Below are 23089 nucleotides of genomic sequence, written 5' to 3'. Positions count from 1 at the left end.
GCAATGGTAATTTAGACGATGACTACGTTTTTGACCCATTGGTAGTGAAGAGTAAGGGAGCTCCCAAGAAAAACACAAAATTTAAGCAACAGAGAAGGTGTTCAAACTGCAGTGTGACAGGGCACTACAACAAAAGTTGTCCTAATGTTCCTGGTAGAATTCCAAAAGAGCCGATAGACAATGATACAGAAAAGAATATCAGCAGCCATCTTGACATCCTCACTAAGGTATTTCATACTACAATTATGTCTAGAATTTCGTTGTATGGTGATTCGGCATATTGTGTTTTGGATTTATAAACTATGTTATTTTTATGCTTTTGTAACGGAAGATGATGTTCGGTTTGTGATAAGTGCAAACGACATGATAGTGTGAAAAATCAGCAGAAAATGGAAAAAGATAGGAACATTGGTGGTGGAACAGCACCAACCTCAGCAGCTAAATTGGCTTTTAGTAATCAAGTGAAAACATCAAGTCCTGGTCCCGATATCCCGTTTGTGCATCTACAAGTAACGAAGAGTCCGGGATGAGTTCCAGACCAGCTGAGTCTCCTATTGTGGCCTTTGAAACTGGAATGGCAGATTGAAGATAATTCAGATTTTGGGATGATTGGTAATTTTGTACCATTTACTAATTACCTTTTATTGATGTTTTGTACAGTTTGCATTCATTGATTGAATTGACATTTATTGAACTAGGAAGATTATGTCATTTTACTCATTTACTATTAAATTTTGAAATTGCTTTTTGACTTATCCTATCAATAACAGAACTTGAACTTAATTTTAGTTCATTTAAAGCACTTTCCATAACAAAACTATATACTAGTACTACTCTTTGAGACTGATCCTATGCCAACTACAATAAATATATATAAAATTAGGAGCACAATATGTTCCTTTATTGTAGATTGTCATAGAAGTTCAATATTAGACAATTAAGGTAATTCTTCACAATTACCATGCTTGAAAGATATCAGATTTGGAATCATAGATAAACAAGACATGCAAATTGTGGAGCCTTGCAAGAAAATAATGCATAACATTAGACCAGATTGTTATTATTGAGCCAAAAACTATATACATAACCTAATTATTGGGATGAACAACTCTTCTCTAATTCATGAACAACATAACTCTGTTCTAGTTCAATATCCCAAATCTTAGTATTTTATTAGTTGAAAGGTAAGAATACACATCAAAACATGGTTAAAAAACTAGAATAATCTAATTAAGATAGCATATACCAAAAAAAATAGCGATTATTTACCTTGATTGATAAAGGAAAAGCTGTGAACAATGAAGAACCATAGTGAATATCGAACAATAAACAATGAAGCAACAAACACTAACGAGCAGCGAACAACAGAGAAATGAACATCAACCTAATGCGAACAATAGCAGCGATACAAATAGAGAAGAATCTTAGCGATGCGAATATGAAGCAAAAGCTAATAACAAAAGCAATTGAAGAAAGAGAATACCAAACCCATTAACCTGAAGAGCAGTTGGAGAAGAGGGCCACTATGAACAGCGATGAGCCTTGGGGGAGTAGAAGTCATGGCCAATTTGCAGGTAAGGCTGAAGAGAGGGTCACAAATTTGGGTGGGTGCTTTTGGTTTGGCGGGTTTGGGGCTTTTGGGGTTTTGGTTTGGCGGGTTTGTGCGTGAGAGAATAATTTGAGTCTCATAGATTTTAATTTTTGGGGGTTTCTAGAACCCCTACTATTTAGAACAAAAACCCCTATCAATTAAATTACAAAGGGCGTAAAGAGTTTTTGGGTTAATGTGCGGGAGTTTATTAAAACCTCTGATATATAACTTCTGTAAAATTGTAATTTTTTGTCGTGTAACCCTTCATTCAATTATGAGGTTGCAACGTTTCATCTTTTTATTTTGCATTTTTAGTAAAATTAATGGAAACAACATAATACTACCGAAAAAAATGGCAGGATTAGAAACAAATAAATGAAAACGGTTTTAATATAAAGTCTTACTAAAATAAAATAACAAACACTATCAATGTATAAAATTCAAAATATCTTAAATTTAGACAATTTAATAAAACTCATATCATGAACATAATAAATGGATGCATTTCAATTTATTTTGGTGACCAATTTTCTTGCGGCATCGATGGTGTTTTCTTTGGCCTTATTGTAATTACTCAACACTAAATCTAAGGCCAATCGCATGCGTGCAGTATCATCCACTGGCAGCATGCATGTTGTAAAATTAATAAATAAGTGAAGATTCTATTTAATAAGGATACAATGTTAGCAATTATAACGTTATACTCACTGGTATGATAAATGAATTTCTGGCCTCAGTATATAGTTGCCATCAAGCAACCCATATTCCATAATCAAACCTGAGGCATACGTATTAAAATATTAGCTTCACTTTCCTTAGATAGTTATTTGAATTTGCTTAAATTCATATAGTAACTTGTCTTACGAGTTTTCTTGTTGTGGAAGATTCTGTGGATAGTAGATCCGAAATTCACTGAGTTGATATGCAACTTCATCCAAATCTGACTTGCCCTCTAATCTCTCATCGAGAAATTGTTCATGAATCATCCAGTCAATGAAATTTGACTACATTGACACGAAATATAATTATAAGTAATTGTTACTGAAAATTAAATAAGTTATGGGCAACAAATTTAATTTAGAAGCATGAATGACTCATTAGTTGTCGAATCTGTCGCTCCCTTATGGTTTTTCTTGATATTTGTTGCATCGGATCTACACATATCAACTTCCTCTTCTTCATGTCAACACATAATAAGTACCAATGTTTATAGTTGTCCTTAATTGGTACATAAATATAAAAATCACAAAAACTTAAGATTATAAAAAACATATTGTGGCAAATGATAGTAAATTGGTAGATTTCAAATTTAAAACAAATACATTAGCTACCTTTGATAAGCTGCTAACATCAGATAAATATACTGAATGGTCTATTACCACAGCTATTGGTGGGTAGCAAAACGAAAATGCTTGTTCCTAATGAGTTTTACAATCAAGGAAAATTGCAATTCAAAATGGTTTTTTTTATGACAGCATATAGTAAACTTTGACTTCATATGACTTACTGAGACCCTAGGCGGAAGAAACCATATCTTTGGACCTCCGGAATGAATTTTTTCCTCATGAGTCATTGTGCATGCAACCATTGTTAATATCTAGCAAGATTAAAGATAACAAATAAAATTAATATTAGAGGTTTAAGAAAAAAAATTTTAAGTGCAATTTAGAGTTTTACATTAGCATCTATCTATCGCATAGGCTTAAGTGCATCGAATGATCTTCTACAACCATCTACACCTTTGTGTACAAGTATTTCCTCGCTGTTGTAAAAATAAATAAATAAATAAATAATCTGACCCCATGAAATAAAATGTCTAACAACTTTTATCTATATGTATATTAACAAGATACTTACTCGGGGGAGGCATTAGCATTATATAAATATATAGTTACCATTGCTTCTTTTTCAGTGACGAGCATTTCTTTGAGGATTTCAAACATCAACTGAAATATAAATAATTATGAAATCATAGGCAAATTCTTCATACTGAACATAATCCTAATAAAATAATTTTTACTTACTAGTATTGTCAATGAACGCAACCTTTTAACTTCACATTTGACAACATCCAACTCATACAGTTGTCCATCACGATTAGTTACTTGCATATTAAATGTATACATTACAAATATTTATTTTGATCATTTTCAGTTTTATTAAACACAATTTTTTATTGTTTATATGTTACTATATTCACTTACTATTAACCATGAAATTCACAGTTGGCAAACTTTAAAAAATACTTAAAATAGAGATAACTAATTTTTGTTACTTACCTTATTGCCATTTCCTTCTTCACCTCCAGCAGTAGACATTACCCTATTTGCAAGAGGAGTTAATGTTTGGGCCAAATTCTAAAACTTTTGGCGTATCGTTCTTTGGACCTCTTGTTTCACCCTCAAAATCTTTTAATCATTGTATTCAGTTAAACACTGATACATAGGATCTGAGAGTAAATTTAAATGTTGATTGCTGACAAATAAATTGTCGAAGGAGGCTTGCGTGTTCTCCTTGGAAAGAGTTTGGCTACATAAGTGCGAAATCAAATTATAGTTAACAGTTTCTTTTGTTTTAGACTGTCATACAGGTCTCTTCTTGTGAGAAAATACAAAAAAAATAGCATAAGAAGAATCTATTTAATAATAATTTACTTTACACAATCTTAATATGTAAAAAATAAAACTAATAAACGAATACTAAAAAAATAATTTTAAGACAATTGACTTTTACTATTGTGAAATTATATAGTTGTTAATTTTAAATATTTAGTCATGGTTACTTAATTATTTTATGCATAAAAATTATTAATACAGTACAAATTTTAACCAAGATGTAACTAGTAAACCTGTCCGCTCCAGCTTGATTAATTGAAATGTTGTAGTTGATTAATATCAAGTATTTCTTGAACAATGACTAGTGGAATGAAACATCTTACATTTTTAAAAGAATAAAGAGATAGTTTATAAGATTTTTTGAACAACATATCACTCTTTTATACGTAATTGATATTTAAAAAAATTTTAATTAATTAATTAAATTGATATAATATTACAAATATTATTACATTTGAACAACATATCACTCTTTTATCACATTTTTCTTAGGATTTTATTTTTTATTGTATTATCTAGAATTTAAATAGATATACTTCAAATTAATAAATTTAATTTAGTTTTATAAAGTTGTTTATCGTCGTATTATTATATTCATTTCATTAATTTTATTTAGTCGATTTAAAAAAATAACGGCTTGAAACAGTTAAATTTTATCTGCACAATAAACACGATGGAATTTTTTATATTAAAATTTTTTAAAAGTATGTACTCTTATTAGTTTGATGGTTTAATTTAAATAAATGTATTCGTATTAATGAACACAAGTACATGTATTTAAATTATTTAGATTATAATATTTTGAATAAATTTCCTATTCTTTTTTCGTAAATTTTTGAAATTATGATTAACGTTTATTTTATTGTAAATCATTTTGAAAGCAATACAAGTACATTCATTAGTAATCTTAGAACTGAATATAATATACTTTTTTTATCATGTTTTAGAACCACAACATTTTAATTTAAAAATAATAGGATTGTTTTTATCACAAAAGTACGCATATTCTTTTGATTTGTGCTTTGGTAGTGTGAGATAGGTTGTTACATATTAATTATACTAGAGGGTGGGGAATAATTAATTACATATATTTCGTGCTACCACTGTGGTGTAGGTTTTAAAAAATAAAAGGTTACACATGTTACTAAATAAATTATATACAATTTAGATATTTTTTTCATAATTTGGGGTTTTAATCAAGAATACATAATTGAGATTTACCTAGAAGATACATCACAAACAGCATCTTGTGCGGTGATGATTTCATTCTACGTGGTTTTTTTTTTCATCTCTTTCTTTTGCGTTGGATTTAATCTTAAAAAAAACATATGAATAATGTTAGATTCAGTTTTAAATAAGTTAACAATCAGTTAAAATTTTATAAATAATTGCTAACACGTAGACATAAAAAAGGTATGGTATGGAAGGAATAAATGTAAAAAAAATTAAAATAAAATAAAATTAGTCACCAAAAAATTATTAAAAAAATGACGTTACGAACCTCTTTGAACTACTCTTAGTTGCACGACCAGTCATGGTGCTGCGTTATTTTTAACGTGAGTGTTGAAAAGGGGTGGATAATAGAAAAAGATAAAACAAGTTAATGAGAAGGCTGAATAGTACCGACATTACTCTAACAGTTATTTATAATGTTTTTCATGCTCGTTTGAAATTTAAAAAGTAATACTCTCTAAACAATAGGAGGTTTAAGTTCAATTTTTTTATTTTTAAATTAATTCGACCACACATGCAAAATTTGTTACAAGATTTTTTCGGTGGCATTTAACAATATTCAAATTTAAGTTACTTTATGTACAAGGTGGCAAACCGTTAAATTTTCAATTTAAAAAATTTGCCTTTCTTTCAAATTTTAATTTAAATTTTAAATATAATCCAAATGAATTAACTGATTAATTTCACCATAAATTAAAATCTAAATTGATCATTTAATAAAAAAAAGTTAAACCTCTATTTTTTATCATTTTTATCCTTTTCAAAAAATATATTATATTAATTAACAAACGACTTAATTGCAATATTAATATTATATTTACAGATTACCGAACCTTTATAATGAACTCTATTTTATAACCTTTTTTTTCTATTTATCTAATTCGTTCAAATCCTATACTTGTTATTGCTTAAAAAAACCACTGTTGAAAAACAAAAGTGTATACTATATTTAGAAGAGCATGATAACTCTAAGTACTTTTGAACACATGGCTGAATGCAAGTGGCATTCGAACTAAATTAGAAGAGCATCATAGCTTCAACTGCTTCATAAATGTTTTCAATAAAATAATTTAATGTCAACTAATTTTAACTGAATGAACTGAATTAATTATTTTAAAATTTCAAAACGACGATTAAGTTATTATTTGATAACAATAGAAATTGATATATTTAATTTTTAGCATGAGTATTTTTGGCATGAGTATTTAATTTTTTTTGTTTTTTGTTTATATTTTTTGTTGTTGGTAGAACAAACAAAGACCCTCAAATCATAACTAACTAATAGGAGCTAGAAAAAATTCCAGCATATATACATTTGTTAAGAAAATAAAAAAATTCAACCCAATCTTATCTTCAAAGAAACCAAAAAAATAAGAAAGGCTAAGGTTGGAGAAGGTGGAGTGGCTAAAATTAATAAATCATTCACAAAGTTAAAAACAGCAACATCAGCACAACCAAATATCAATTAATCAACCATAATTCCATAGCTAAAATCAATAAGGCAACACACAACCATAATTTGGAGATTTCACACGTTGGACCAGACCATTTTATTCGTCGGTTCCCGGTTGAACAGAAAATAATGTAACAGAAAATAAATCGTAGCTTTCAAAAATAATTAACATACTTTTACCAAACTGCAATATTTCAATAAGATATTTTTAAATAAATTTAAAAAACTGTCACTTTAATTTAAAAATTGAGTGTATTTTTCAAATGTGGGCAATATTATGTAGATTGAAAACAAATTGAATTTCGTAACTTTAAATTTGATTTGTACAAAATTCAATATTTGAAATTATAATTTTTGAATATACGCAATCATTGGCCCTTATAAATTCGGAGTACCTAGATCATAGTCAAAAGTTTTTATAACTTAGCTATTTGTACGAGAAAAATCTTAGTTAATTTTAACTTAAATTAACTATTATCACAAAAACATGTCTTCGAAGGGGAGAGGTAGAAGGCCGAGCAAGGGAAGAGATAGATCTACCATCAATATCACAAATGAATCAACAGAGGCTTGTATAAACATCATGGACAAGAATAGGACAAAGCAGAGGAAAAGAACGCTGAAACAAACAATAGATACATCATCAAGGTAACCGGTCCAATTTTATTTTACAACTAAATATGGTCGTTATATTATGATCGATCTATGTGAATAACAGATCTATGGCAAATTTTGTGTTTTTCTTAACATTAATTTAATTCTTAATTATTATCCCGTACTATTTAATATAATAGAAAAAAACTGTTTTATTATTTATTAGTACATATCTTTGGTACAAGATTTTAAACATTTTCCGAAATTTTGTAGATTATTTTTAATTACAATTTTTAAAACCTGAATCATTCTTTCCTGTGTAAATAGTTATTTTGCAACATAACTCATGGAAAAATGTATTAGATTAATATTTTAGCGTATGGTTCGTGAAGAACGATGTAATCATTTTTTCAACTTCAAAAAGCTACACTTCTCATATATGTTCCATGTTTATGACTATGAATACAATAGAATAAAAACTATTTATATGTTTATGCTTTCAATTTTATTATTTTCGATATTGTAATGCCTAAAAGATATAAATTGTATTTTTTTAGTTAAAAAGAAAAAAATAAAGTGCATTCTTTGTGATAAATTTTTTATACAAATTAATTTTCATTAAATTTTATGTACTCTTTAGAATACGATATTAACGCTTATTAATTATTTAGTATCTGTTGATGCTTTAAATATATATTTGTAATTTGTGTTTTATGTGCAACATTTAAAATACAGCTTTCATGAAAGTTTAAATACGGGTAATAAGAAACAAAAGGAGGTGAACTCGCCCCTTAACAAGAACTAGCCTCAACATGTTGAAGATCACTCACCACCCAACTACAACCAGTACCACCACTAGCGTGAAATTATTTTTACTAATGCTGTTTGATAAGATGACAACATCCATAATCTCTCTGATAAAAATGCTCGTAAAACAAAACCAAATGGCTTATCCATTGTACGCTATTAATAGAACTAGATCGGACAATCCGTACATAGAAAATTTAGCTATTAATAATACGACAAATATCAGTAATTAAAAAATTGATAACAAAGTTGACATAGATAAATAATGAGCAAATTCATTCGATCCTAAGAATGTCATAAAATAGTCCTACAACCCACCCTACACAAATTCTTCCCTGGCAACAATTCGGATAACAACGCAAACGATGTTACTCTCAAGGAGATCTTCAAACCAAATGTCTTCCCACAAAGATCATCTGAATTAGATTGGAATTCAAATACAGGAATATATATTGGTAAAAAAGGTACCTCATTATTTGCGTTGCCGCGACGTTCATGTGGCCCGAAAATTTCACAGGTATGTGTATAAAAACATGAACTTATATTGTGATGACAGTGTTTAGTATTACTGTTTTTAATTTTATTATTTAATTACACATGATGATGGCTTTGTGTTTGCAGTGGATGCCCATTAGTTTTAGACTACTGGAGGACATGATTCTAACGACGGATGAACTTGCTTGTGCCGCTTATATTTTTGGCCCGGATTTAAAGTTCTAAGTAAATCAGTAAATCCTTATAACACTATTCGATTTGATGCAAGTCTATTTTATACTTTGGTAACAATTTTCTGAACTAAATATTTGCATGTGTATTTGTAAAGGGATGAAGTACTAGTGTCAACTCGTACCTCATATGCAAATAGAGAAAGTTTAGCCACGTTAATTCCAGGAGAACAAGTCATTCAATATGTAAATATTTATTTTTTATTATTTAACAAGAAAAGTACAAAATGTTAATGTTATGTATCGTAAAATTAAAAATATACAAATGTATTTGTTTGTAGGTTATAGATTCCCTTACTTGCATTCTCACACAAGAGCATAAAAAGCTTAATAAATTGCCATCCGTATGGTTTCTGCCAACAACCTTTTCAGTAAGTTTCAGTACAAAAATACCCCGAAAAAATTTGTATTTGATATTTTGTTTGGTTTAAGTTTCAAGCAGCATATGAATCATTTGATGTCATATTTTTTTATGACAATATAATCAGCAACTAGCACTTACATGGTCCAGACCACCCAATCAACTAAGGGAACAATATGCAGATAACTACATCTATAAGATTAAGTACTTGTCAAGGGTAAGTCCTTTAATTTTTAGTAAATAAAATATGATTTATTTAATCCAAATTGTATGTTTATCTTAATAGCATAGACTTACAATCCTCATTATTTTGTAAATAAGTAGATTTTTGTCCTCTTCGACGACCTCAATTAACATTGGTTCCTGATGATCGTAGAGATAAAAAAGAAAAGATCTTTGTGCTTGATTCTTGTAAAATACCAGACAGAAACTATGGTAGGCTATTATCAGTTGAAACCATGGTAAGTGATCCAGTTTGATTTTTTTAAAAGTAAAATTAGTTTTTCAAATTTTATTCTCTATTAATTTTGAATGTTTTGTATATAACTAAAAAAACACCACATCGTTTGAAATTACAATTTGAATTTGTATTTGTATTTTAAGATCACTGCTATATTCGGTTTGTAAGTGATTTAGTAGTTTGTTTAATTTGAAATTAAGGTTCATTTGTTAACACTAATATCGAATTAATAGTTTTTAAATTTTTTATAATCTAACCATTTTAGACAGGTAATAAAAATTAACCCGTTACATTGCTTGCACTACACAGTTTCCAACCATATTTTATGTCACACAGGCTATATTCATTGAACGAATGTTAGAACACAAATCTTTCTATAACTCTAGTAAAATCACTGTACCTCAGATTTCTAAGTTTCGTATCGTGTAACCGTCTGAGCTACCAATTCAAATATTATTACTTACGAGCCTTAATTTTAAATTAAACAAACTACTAAATCACTTACAAACCAAATATAGCAATGATATTAAAATATAAATTCAAATCGTAATTTCAACGATGTGGTGTTTTTTTCGTTATATACAAAACATTCAAAATTAATAAAGAATAAAAGTTGAAAAACTAATTTTACTTTTAAAAAAATTAAACTGAACCATTTACCATGGTTTCAACAGATAATAGCCTACCATAGTTTCTGTCTGGTATTTTACAAGAATCAAGCACAAAGATCTTTTCTTTTTTCATGTCTACGATCATTAAGAACCAATGCTCATTGAAGTCGTTGATGGGGACAAAAATCTACTTATTTACAAAATAATAAGGATTGTGAGTCTATACTATTAAGATAAACATACAATTTGGATTAAAATAAATCATATTTTATTTATTAAAAATTAAAGGACTTATCCTTAACAAGTACACAATCTTATACATGTAGTTATCTGCATATTGTTCCCTTAGTTGATTGGGTGGTCTGGATCATGTAAGTGCTAGTTGCTTACTATATTATCATAAAAAAATATGACATTAAATTATTCATATGCTGCTTGAAGCTTAAACCAAATAAAATATCAAATACAAATTTTTTAGGGGTATTTTTGTACTGAAACTTACCAAAAAGGTTGTTGGCAGAAACCATAAGGATGGCAATTTGTTAAGCTTTTTATGCCCTTGTGTGAGAATGCAAATAAGGGAATCTATAACCAACAAACAAATACATTAGTATATTTTTAATTTTACGATACATAACATTAACATTTTGTACTTTTCATGTTAAATAATAAAAAATAAATATTTACATCTTGAATGACTTGTTCTCCTGGAATTAACGTGACTAAACTTTCTTTATTTGCATATGAGGTACGAGTTGACACTAGTACTTCATCCCTTTACGAATACACATGCAAATATTTAGTTCAGAAAATTGTTACCAAAGTATAAAATAGACTTGCATCAAATCGAATAGTGTTATAAGGATTTACTGATTTACTTGGAACCTTAAATCCGGGCCAAAAATATAAGCGGCACAAGCAAGCTCATCCGTCATTAGAATCATGTCCTACAGTGGTCTATAACTAATAGGTATCTACTGCAAACACAAAGCCATCATCATGTGTAATTAAACAATAAAATTAAAAATAGTAATACTAAACACTGTCATCACAATACAAGTTCATGTTTTTATATACATACCTGTGGAATTTTTGGGCCACATGAACGCCGCGGCAACGCAAATGATGAGGTACCCTTTTTACCAATATATATTCCTGTATTTGAATTCCAATCTAATTCAGATGATCTTCGTAGGGAGACATTTGGTTTGAAGAGCTCCTTGAGAGTAACATCGTTTGCGTTGTTATCCGAATTGTTGCCAGGGAAGAATTTGTGTAGGGTGGGTTATACGACTGTTTTATGACATTCTTGGGATTGAATGAATTTGCTCATTATTTATCTATGTCAACTTTGTTATAAGTTTTTGAATTACTAATATTTGTCGTATTATTAATAGCTAAATTTTTTATGTATGAATTTTTCGATCTAGTTCTATTAACAGCGTACAATGGATAAGCCATTTGGTTTTGTTTTTCAAGGATTTTCGTCGGAGAGGTTATGGCTGTTGTCATCTTATCAACTGCATTAGAAAAAATAATTTCATGCTGGTGGTCGTACTGGTTGTAGTTTGGTGGTGAGTGAGCTTCAACATATTGAGACTGGTTCTTGTTAAGGGGCAAGTTCACCTCCTTTTGTTTCTTGTTACTCGTATTTAAACTTCCATGAAAGCTGTATTTTAAATGTTGCACATAACACACAAATTACGAACATATATTTAAAGCATCAACAGATACTAAATAATTAATAAGCTTTAATATCGTATTCCAAAGAATACATAAAATTTAATGAAAATTAATTTGTATAAAAAATTTATCACAAAGAATGTACTTTATTTTTTTCTTTTTAACTAAAAAATACAATTTATATCTTTTAGGCATTACAATATCGAAAATAATAAAATTGAAAGCATAAACATATAAATAGTTTTTATTCTAATATATTCATAGTCATAAACATGGAACATATATGAGTAGTGTAGCTTTTTGAAGTTGAAAAAATCATTACATCGTTCTTTTCGAAATATACACTGAAATATTAATCTAATATATTTTTCCATGAGTTATGTTGCAAAATAATTATTTACACAGGAAAGAATGATTCAGGTTTTAAAAATTGTAATTAAAAATAATCTACAAAATTTCGGAAAATGTTTAAAATCTTGTACTAAAGATATGTACTAATAAATAATAAAACAGTTTTTTTCTATTATATTAAATAGTATGGGATAATAATTAAGAATTAAATTAATGTTAAGAAAAACACAAAATTTGGCATAGATCTGTTATTCACATAGACCGATCATAATATAACGATCATATTTAGTTGTACAATAAAATTGGACCGGTTACCTTGATGATGTATCTATCGTTTGTTTCAGCGTTCTTTTCCTCTGCTTTGTCCTATTCTTGTCCATGATGTTTATACAAGGCTCTGTTGATTTGCTTTGGACATTGATGGTAGATCTATCTCTTCCCTTGCTTGGCCTCCTACCTCTCCCCTTCGAAGCCATGTTTTTGTGATAATAGTTAATTCACGTTAAAATTAACTAAGATTTTTCTCGTATAAATAGCTAAGTTATAAAAATTTTTGACTATCTATGATCTATGTACGCTGAATTTATAAGGGCTAATGATTGCGTTTATTCAAAAATTATAATTTCAAATATTGAATTTTGTACAAATCAAATTTAAAGTTACAAAATTCAACTTGTTTTCAATCTACATAATGTTTTCCACACTTGAAAAATACACTCAATTTTTAATTTAAGTGACAATTTTTTTTAATTTATTTAAAAATATCTTATTCAAATATTGCAGTTTGGTAAAAGTATGTTGATTATTTTTTAAAGCTACGATTTATTTTCTGTTACATTATTTTCTGTTTAACCGGGAACCGGCGAATAAAACGATCCGATCCAACGTGTGAAACCTCCAAATTATGGTTGTGTGTTGCCTTATTGATTTTAGCTATGGAATTATGGTTGATTAATTGATATTTGGCTGTGCTGATGTTGCTATTTTTAACTTTGTGAATGATTTATTGATTTCAGCCACTCCTTCTCCAACCCTAGCCTCTTTTCGAGCCACTGCCGTTGCCCATCAGTCGATCTCGCTCGCCGTCCGTGCTCTCCAATTCCTGCTTTCATATTTTTTTGGGTTCCTTGAAGATAAGATTGGGTTAAATTTTTTTATTTTCTTAAGTAAATGTATATATGCTACAATTTTTTCTAACTCCTATTAGTTAGTTATGATCCAAGGGTCTTTGTTTGTTCTACCAACAACAGAAAATATAAACAAAAAACAAAAAAAATTAAATACTCATGCCAAAAATATTCATGCTAAAAATTAAATATATCAATTTCTATTGTTATCAAATAATAACTTAATCGTCGTTTTAAAATTTAAAAAAAATTAATTCAGTTCATTCAGCTAAAATTAGTTGACATTAAATTATTTCATTAAAAACATTTTATGAAGCAGTTGAAGCTATAATGCTCTTCTAATTTAGTTTGAATGCCACTTGCATTCAGCCATGTGTTCAAAAGTACTTAGAGTTATCATGCTCTTCTAAATATAGTATACACTTTTGTTTTTCAACAGTGGTTTTTTTAAGTAATAACAAGTACAGGATTTGAACAAATTGGATAAATAGAAAAAAAAGTTACAAAATAGAATTCATTATAAAGGTTCAGTAATCTGTAAACATAATAATAATATTGTAATTAAGTCGTTTGTTAATTAATAGAATATATTTTTCAGAAAGGATAAAAATTATAAAAAACAGATGTTTAACCTTTTTTATTAAATGATCAATTTAGATTTTAATTTACAGTGAAATTAATCAGTTAATTCATCTAAATTATATTTAAAATTTAAATTAAAATTTGAAAGAAAGGCAACGTTTTTAAATTGAAATTTTAATGGTTTGCCACCTTGTGCAAAAAGTAACTCTAATTTGAATATTGTTAAAGGCCACCAAAAAAATCTTGTAACAAATTTTGCATGTGTGGTCAAATTAATTTTAAAAAAAATTTAACTTAAACCTCCTATTGTTCAGAGAATATTACTTTTTAAATTTCAAACGAGTATGGAAAACATTATAAATAACTGTTAGAGTAATGTCGGTACTATTCAACCTTCCCATTAACTTGTTTTATCTTTTTCTGTTATCCACCCTTTTCAGCACTCACGTTACGAATAACGCAGCACCATGACTGGTTGTGCAACTAGGAGTAGTTCAAAGAGGTTCGTAACGTCATTTTTTTAATAATTTTTTTGGTGACTAATTTTATTTTATTTTAATTTTTTTTACATTTATTCCTTCCATACCATACCTTTTTTATGTCTACGTGTTAGCAATTATTTATAAAATTTTAACTGATTGTTAACTTATTTAAAACTGAATCTGACATTATTCATGTGTTTTTTTTAAGATTAAATCCAACACAAAAGAAAGAGATGGAAAAGAAAACCACGCAGAATGAAATCATCACCGCACAAGATGTTGTTTGTGATGTATCTTCTAGGTAAATCTCAATTATGTATTTCTGATTAAAACCACAAATTATGAAAAAAGTTTCTAAATTGTATATAATTTGATCAGTAGCATGTGTAACCTTTTATTTTTTAAAACCTACACCACGGTGGTAGCATGAAGTATATGTAATTAATTATTCCCCACCCTCTACAATAATTAATTATTTTTTTCTTTGTTTAGGGACTTTTTTTTAAGTGGTAAGCCAAAGTACGGATCTATATTTGAAGAATCTTTGTTTGCCTGCAAAAAGTGTAAAGAAGAAAAATAATTATGTCTTTTTTTTTGGAAATTATAGATCAAAATATAAGTAAAAACTTTAAGATAAGCCTAAAGTAATTTTCGAATTTGTACCGAGTAAAAATCTTTAGCGATTCCTCATACATCTCCTTATTAATAAATTTTTGAGCCTTGAAGAACTACAAAATTTAGAAATCAATAATATATACCATATGCTAATACAAATTTCGTTATATTTGAAAGACAATTTAACAATAAAAAAATAAAACATGTAAAATTGAAATTTTTTATTTGAGATTGGATTTCCTACACATGCATAACAAAAGAAGCCATTAAACCCTTTGTAGAGCATTCAAATATATAATTATCCAATATTATCTCTATTTTGTGCGGTTTCTTAATCTAATGATAGGTACCTGCAATGTTGTTCTTTACTAACATCAGTTGGTTCCGCTCCTGTGAGTTTGTTGTTGGAATATAGGAAAAATGTTTAATTTATTATCATTGGTTTAAAATTATTTTTTGTAACTTTATTCAACATGGAAAACATAATCTCTGTTACAATCTCAGAGTAACCTTTTAATATTTTAGGCATATACTTTTTCCCTTTATTTAATAGTAAAAGAAGAACATAGAAGGGGATAGATAATAGGCATATCAATAACATTCTAATTACGATAATTGCATTACCTTGTATATTGTTGGAGCCGTATGTAGACTGAATTGTACTAAGAAGTAACTACACACACACTTACTAAGAACATAAATTACCTGTAGTGAAGGTAATAATATTTCTTTAAAAACTACATTTCTGGTAAATTCTCCACTTGTTCCATCTATTTTCCCTTCTTTGACTAAAATTTTTGTTGTTGACTGAGAAATACTTCGAGACAGAGCAACATATAATTGGCCATGGCTAAACACATGTTTAGGGAGATAGATCCCTACTTTAGGAATGGTTTGTCCTTGTGATTTATTTATTGTTATTGCAAAACTCAACCTTACAGGAAATTGCTTCGGGATAAGTATAAAAGGAAGTCCTGAATTCTCTGTGGTTTTGTGTTTTATTCGAGGCAAGAAAGCTCTTCTTGCACAGTGATGGCCGGTTAAAATTTCTACATCCAACATGTTTTGAAAAGTTCACGACACAGTAACCTTGTACCATTGCATAAGCCAGCCTTAGGGTCTATGTTTCTCAATAACATTAAAGGTGCCCCTTTTTTACCTTCAACATATGAGGTGGCAACCCACCTGTAGAAAATGAGTTAAGGTATTCTTGTTGATATAAATTATTAGCATCTCCTTTTACCTCATCAAATGAGACTAAATTTTGTTCTTCTCCTGAAAACTGGTTGATAATTATATCATTAAGCTGTTGCACATCATGATTTTTTGGCGTCAATATTTCTCTTTCTACCATGTAAGATGCGTCCCACCCATGAGATTATAAGTTTGGAAATATTTCTTCTATTAACTTGTGTAACGATGTTTCACCCTCCCACGGAATTGCCATATTTTCTTGTATCCGTACAAAGTCTTCATGTATGGTGGGCTCAATTCCATCACCAATTCGCATAAGATATTCAGCAAAAACATGATTATTAGAAGATCGCAAATTTTGTCGCAAATGGAGAATTTTAGTGGAAGCCCACAAATGAGACTTAACTATAGAAGCTGAAATCATTCGTGACTTACTACCTTTCGGTATGACAGGCAGTACTTGGCGAAAATCTCCTCCTATCACCATAACTTTTCCTCAAAGTGGCAAATCGTTTCCTAATATGTCTCTCAAAGTGTGGTCTAATGATTGCATTGATTCTTTATTTGCCATTGGTGCTTCATCCCAGATGATTGCCATTGTTTGTCTAATCAGCTTTGCACGATCTGACTGTTTGCTTATGTTGCAACTGTATGATGGTTCTGCATTAATTGGGATCTTAAACTTAGAATGAGTTGTTCGATCCCCAGGCAATAATGTTGCAGCTATTCCTGATGATGCAGTTACCAACACAATATGACCCTTATTTCTCAATTATGCAACTATAGCACTGTAAAAAAATATTTTGCCTGCTCCTCGTGGCCTATCATCAAAGAACACTCCACTTTCTCTTCGATCAATTGTATTCATAATGCACTTGAAAGCTTTAGATTGGTTATTGTTCAATTTTTCTATGGAACACAGGTCTTCCCAGGGTACTTCGACCGACAGTTCTTCTTGGATAACTCTGGGTATCGAGTTTTCATTGTCATTTTCATGAGTTAGAGCTGGCAAATTGTATTGTGTAATCTGTTTTTCATGCTGAAGGAGTATATCATTTATATCCCTGAGTAGCCGATTTGTGAATACTAAGGCTGTTGTAGTGCTGGTTGATGGATAATCATTCACTATATATGAAAAAAATTCATCCCATAAGCTTCTTACATATGTAGGCTCACAAAATATTAAGATGGTTGCAAACAACCTTCGTAAAGCACATGGCAATCGTAAAACAGAAGCCTCAACCAAACACGCACGGATGCTATTGTCATTCTCTAGCAATCCTCGGTGTTGAGCAAATTGCTTGAAGGATGAATATTGGACCCCATTCACTGTTATCAAGTCATCCCAACTGATTGGTCCTCTAACATTAGATAACAGAATACGCAAACAAAATTTTTCTCCTTCTAAAGGTGATACGGTATAAATTTGACCAATGATCTCCTCTGTGTCTTGTGTCGACGCCATTCCTTTTCCTTGTTGTGCCAAGTGTAATACTATGGAATTTCCCTGTACAGAAGATGCCTAGATTGTTGGTCCTCCTCACGATTTAGGGCAAAGAACTCAGTGAGCATTGTTTTAGAGAAATAATCATCATTAAGTATTTCAGGAATGGTTTGGTGATCATAGAAGCTCACTTGATGTTGATTTGGCAAATGAATTTGTAACATTTCCACTAATGGATACATTCAGTAAAGGTTAAATTTAAATATTCTCCAACATGCCTCTGGAACAGCGATCCATCTTGCATCAACAAACTGTTGGACCTCGTCAACATTAGAACCGTTGTGAACTTCCATTGCAACCCGGTTTGGACCTTTGTAGCAATACTTGTAAAGATACTTTATACTCTTGATACTATTACATATCTCAACATTAATATGGCAATCATACTTTAGTAGTAGCCAAGGGTTGTATGGAACTACCCATCTATTGTTAACTGTGATATTTTGGTTAATTGGTATTGGTGTGTCGAATCGTCGCTTATATTGCGGATATGAGTAGTCACTTCTTTGTGTTTTTACTGCGAACTCTTTGATCAAGTGTTTCGCAAGGACCATGAATAATATGTTTTAGTATTGCATCATGTAGGTGTGGTTCTACTTCTTTAGATGGTATCTCTGCACTTACCAAACTATCATAATGCTCCGGGTCAATTAACTTGACATTATTTTCTAAGATTAGTAACATATGTACATGTGGCAACCCTCTTTTTTGAAACTCAGTGACATAAATATAGCTCTTCACCTTTCCCAAGACACCCTTAGTAATTACATCCTCTTTCAGCTGTTCAAATTTGGCTCGAAAAATTCTTGTTGTTAGATCTGGACGATCTTGTAGAGTTTGAACTGGGTTGAGTTCTGAAGTTATTTCAGTCCAAGATGGATTGCATGTCATTGTGAGAAAAATATCTGGCTTGCCCTCTTTAAGAACAATTGCCATTCCATCTTCATATTGTTGGGTCATATCACGACGGCTACCAATGAACGACGATGGTAATATTGTTCTTTTTCTTCCAACATTTTCTGGAGACAAATATAGAGAGAAATATTATTAGTTTTAATAATTATTTTGGGTAATTCTTAATGATTTACGAAGTAGCAATTAGATACAACTATATTTACTTGCATTGATTTCTCCTGTGTGCAAGGCATCTTGTAAGCCTTGGTATAATTCAGCCGTAATTTCTTCTGTCTAGTTCGAACCCATCTTAACTTTTTGGTTTCAATTTTCACATAGTTATCAACAACATATTGTTGTAGTAGTCACCTTTCTTGCAATACGGTGGAATGATCATCGGGACAGATCTACAAATTTTTAAGAATTTGCACAAAAGATTAGATACATTGAACAATTTTTTGGCAGAATTTTATTAAAGTCTATACTGCATAGGAAATAGGTATTTGTACCTGGAGCATATAGCTATTATATGTTCGGCATGATACTTTGCCGCCACTTTGACTTCGAGTATTGATATCCCATCCATGAGTTCCAAATGGAAAAAGAAGAGGATACTGTAGTGGATCGTAATAGGCAACGAATTTCTGAATCCTTCGTAGGCTACCAGTATGAGTTTGCACCTTAATATCTTGCCCACGAATCATTGTTTCAATGTCATCACCAACAATTATAGCTGCTACCTGCGACGTAGTTGGAAGACTATATTGTGGCTGATTAGCAGGCCTCTTTCTAATGACCAAACTACACTCATGTACATTTGACCATTGTGCAAGCTGGCGAAACACATGGAGAAAAGGATTATACCGGTATAGCAATTGTTGTAACTTGAAAACCAATATTTTATGTAGTTGCGTGTTCTCTAGCATCCTATTCTGCAACTTGTGCTCAGTATCATATATGTACAGTTGCAAAAAACGTGGTCGCGTGCCCTGATCCAGATAAAATCCCCCTATACTGTGATATATTGAGCCTTGAGCACAAAATGTATATATACCACGACCTGTTATAGCTAGTTGTTTGTCTATGTGCACACCACATGAAGTAAAAGAAAATACATGATTGTATCTACAAATATGTTTTCTAAAATGGCTTCCTTCTGTAGAGGGGTCTAGGAAGATTTCAAGCAATTCTTGAGGAGCATTTACTCGGGGAAGAGAGACTTTTCCCCCATTACCACACATCTTGAACGTCTCATGGTGAAATAAACGTGCGTTACAGTAATTACATGTCGTTGGGATTGGTAGCGAAGTTTGAATTATTGTTGCATCCTCTTGAAATTTCGAGCACAATTGTGGGATGCTCAAATATTTTGTCTGATTTCTGTACTCGTATTAAATTTACATATATTTGGTTACATTCCTAATGAAAATCAAAAAATGATTAATTTTGTAACAACTAAAAAAATAGTACTTTGTTTATTATAAATACAAAGAATTACTTCCATTATAGTGATCATAAAAAAAAAGATAAGTAACTATCAAATATTTAAGTGATGTTTCAATATTTTTTTTTAATTTTGTTACACTGTATAATATTGTGACGTTGTTTGACTTTATTTTTTTCAAATTTTGTATGTATTTAACAACCTTAATTATAAAATATTTTATTTCATTCTTTATAAAGATGTTTTGTATTCGTTAAATAAATGTTTTTATTCATTTAATTATAAAAATTATTATTTATTGTGTAGCAAAATAGTTTTATTCTTTTTTTAATAAAATTATTTTGTTTAAAACCTTTTATTCGAAACTGTTATAACCAAGTTAAAACCACATACGATCTATAACAACATTATATTATTTTAAATATTTATTATTTCCTTGTTCCATTATATGTTTTTGAGTTATATGTTAACATTATGTTTGTTATGGACTATTTTTTTAGATTAAATAGTCAATACAATATAGTTTGAGTCTGAAATAAATAAAAGTTTTTTTTAAATGTTATCTTTATATATCATAATTTTTTTTTGTATAAAGTTCTCAGTTGCATCAGCTGTCTTATAGCATTTTTTAGTTAGTTATCTTATATAGGGTATGACGCTTTTTGCCTTTGGCTAAATTTTTTAGTTTGTATGTTTTGTTTCATATTTTAAGTATTTAGATATTACTGGTCGAAGTAATACAATTAAAGATAATATTGGTTCATATTTTATTTATTTTATTACTTCTAATAATTTTTATTTTGTATGCTTTCGCCTAGAGTTATCATTTTAATTTTTACTATGAATTTTATTTCCTAAAATATATTTTATTTAATTATTTTATTTTGTCATATTTGTGTGAATTATAACAAAACGATTTAACAAAATATAAAGTTTTTTAAATTAACTATTTTGTCATTTTTGCTAAAGTTTACATATTTTTCATTTTAATTGGCAAATAAATATTTTAAGTATCATTTTGGTTTTTATAAAATTTTTTGTATATAGATTTTAATTTTTTTTGTTAGGCACTGTCATTCTTTTTTTATAATTGGTTCTTGTAATGATCTTAAATAAATAAATATTTTAACATCAATTATGCTCATACTTAATGTTTACTATGAATACATTAATATGCTAACATATAAGGATAAAATTATAAATTTTTTATAAATTTATTTACCTATTAAAATTATGTCACAATACTAAATATATAAAGAAAAAAAGTAGAATACTAACCAGTTATATTTTCTTCACATCTACTGTTTTAATTAGATCTATTTCCATGAATTTCTGATAGTATGTAAAAAGAACACATTAACAAAATTATAAAATTGTTCAATGAATTAAGTTTGTACAGTATCAATGGTAATTGAGAAGTTACTTTATAAGAAACAAATCATACAAAATTAAATTGATTGGAAGTACTAGAATACGTAGAATACCCATTAATATCATAATTATCCAAACTCTGAATTACTAAAAGAAATAGATAGTGAACGTAAAATATAAATACATGATAGGCTGTTTGAGTTCCTGTAAAAAGTTACCATTTGAAAAATGAATCAAGTGTAACCGTATAATAGATTTATTACGTGAAAAAATTATCATTTATAATTTACAATGTTATATATATTTATTAAAAATATTTGAACCTTTTTTATGTATTAAATAAAACGTTTAAAAGAATTGTAGAATATTAAAAAAGATATGAAGTGTAAAATTCTATTAGATATTAATTGGACCACTATTATTATGAGCATATGAATAATAGCAATCATATTATTGGAATGACAATAGTGTATTTAAATGATTATATTTTATCGTGTATAATTATTCTTTAGAGATAAGTAATTTGTGAATATAAAAATTATATTAAACTGGTAGCATAATAATTATATTAAAAATAGTAAATTTATCAATTTAAATTAGTGTAGTGAAGAAATTGCCACTTCTGATATATCTATTTTTTAGAAGAAAAAGTATAAAAAATATCAAAATTATATGCAAATTTTTTTTATTGTACAGTGAAAAATTTTAAGTTACAATTATATTATTAAACATATATCTAATATAACTTTTTTAATAATACGGTGAGAACATTTTATTTATTCTTATAATAATATTATTTAGGACAATAATGATGAAAGGTTTATTGAATCATAATTTAAGAAAAAATAAATTACTATTAATTAAATAAATATACAGGAGTCCTACCCATATTTATTATCATTCGGTCCATTACTTGAATCAGTTTCGCTTTTATTATGAGTATCTAAATATTTAAAAAATTTATTATTAAAGTAAAAATAATGTATGTTGAGAACTTAAGAGTACATTCAATAGATAAATTATAGATAAATAGTACTAAGAGTATATTAACATAGAGATATTGTAGAAATAATTCAAATTAAATGGCAAACTAAATTGTAGAAAAAAAGTTAAAAAAAATATCCACTAAGTTTTTTTGTTACAGAATCAGAAAATTTAATAACAAATATATTATTAAACATTGAACATATATATTTTTCTTATAATAATACAGTTATAAAAATTTTATATGTATATAATATTATATTAAAAAATTATTAAATTATCTAATAATTGAGATTATAATTATGTCAAGTACATTAAGACAATATAATAATATCTATAGTAATATTATTTAAGCCAATAATAAAAGATTTATTGAATCAAAATTTAAAGAAAAATAAATTATTATTA

General features: G+C 28.7%; 1 protein-coding gene and 1 pseudogene across 1 annotated transcript; both read right to left on the bottom strand.

Annotated features, from left to right (window-relative positions):
• Positions 1–15896: 15896 nt before the first annotated feature.
• Positions 15897–17949, bottom strand: LOC130939704 (uncharacterized; annotated as a pseudogene).
• Positions 17950–17978: 29 nt separating this feature from the next.
• Positions 17979–20123, bottom strand: LOC130939702 (uncharacterized). The gene is made up of 6 exons (XM_057867792.1): positions 19392–20123; positions 19266–19289; positions 19107–19176; positions 18613–19007; positions 18203–18332; positions 17979–18157 (listed from the first exon to the last, which is right to left on the bottom strand). The coding sequence occupies exons 1-6, from the start codon at positions 20121–20123 to the stop codon at positions 17979–17981; spliced, it is 1530 nt and encodes a 509-aa protein (XP_057723775.1).
• Positions 20124–23089: the final 2966 nt, after the last annotated feature.

This window comes from Arachis stenosperma, chromosome 7 (genome assembly GCF_014773155.1).
Source record: "Arachis stenosperma cultivar V10309 chromosome 7, arast.V10309.gnm1.PFL2, whole genome shotgun sequence".
In the NCBI taxonomy this organism is placed as follows: Eukaryota; Viridiplantae; Streptophyta; class Magnoliopsida; order Fabales; family Fabaceae; genus Arachis; species Arachis stenosperma.
Note: the sequence above shows the minus strand (reverse complement) of the source record. Positions and strands in the feature narration are given on the sequence as shown.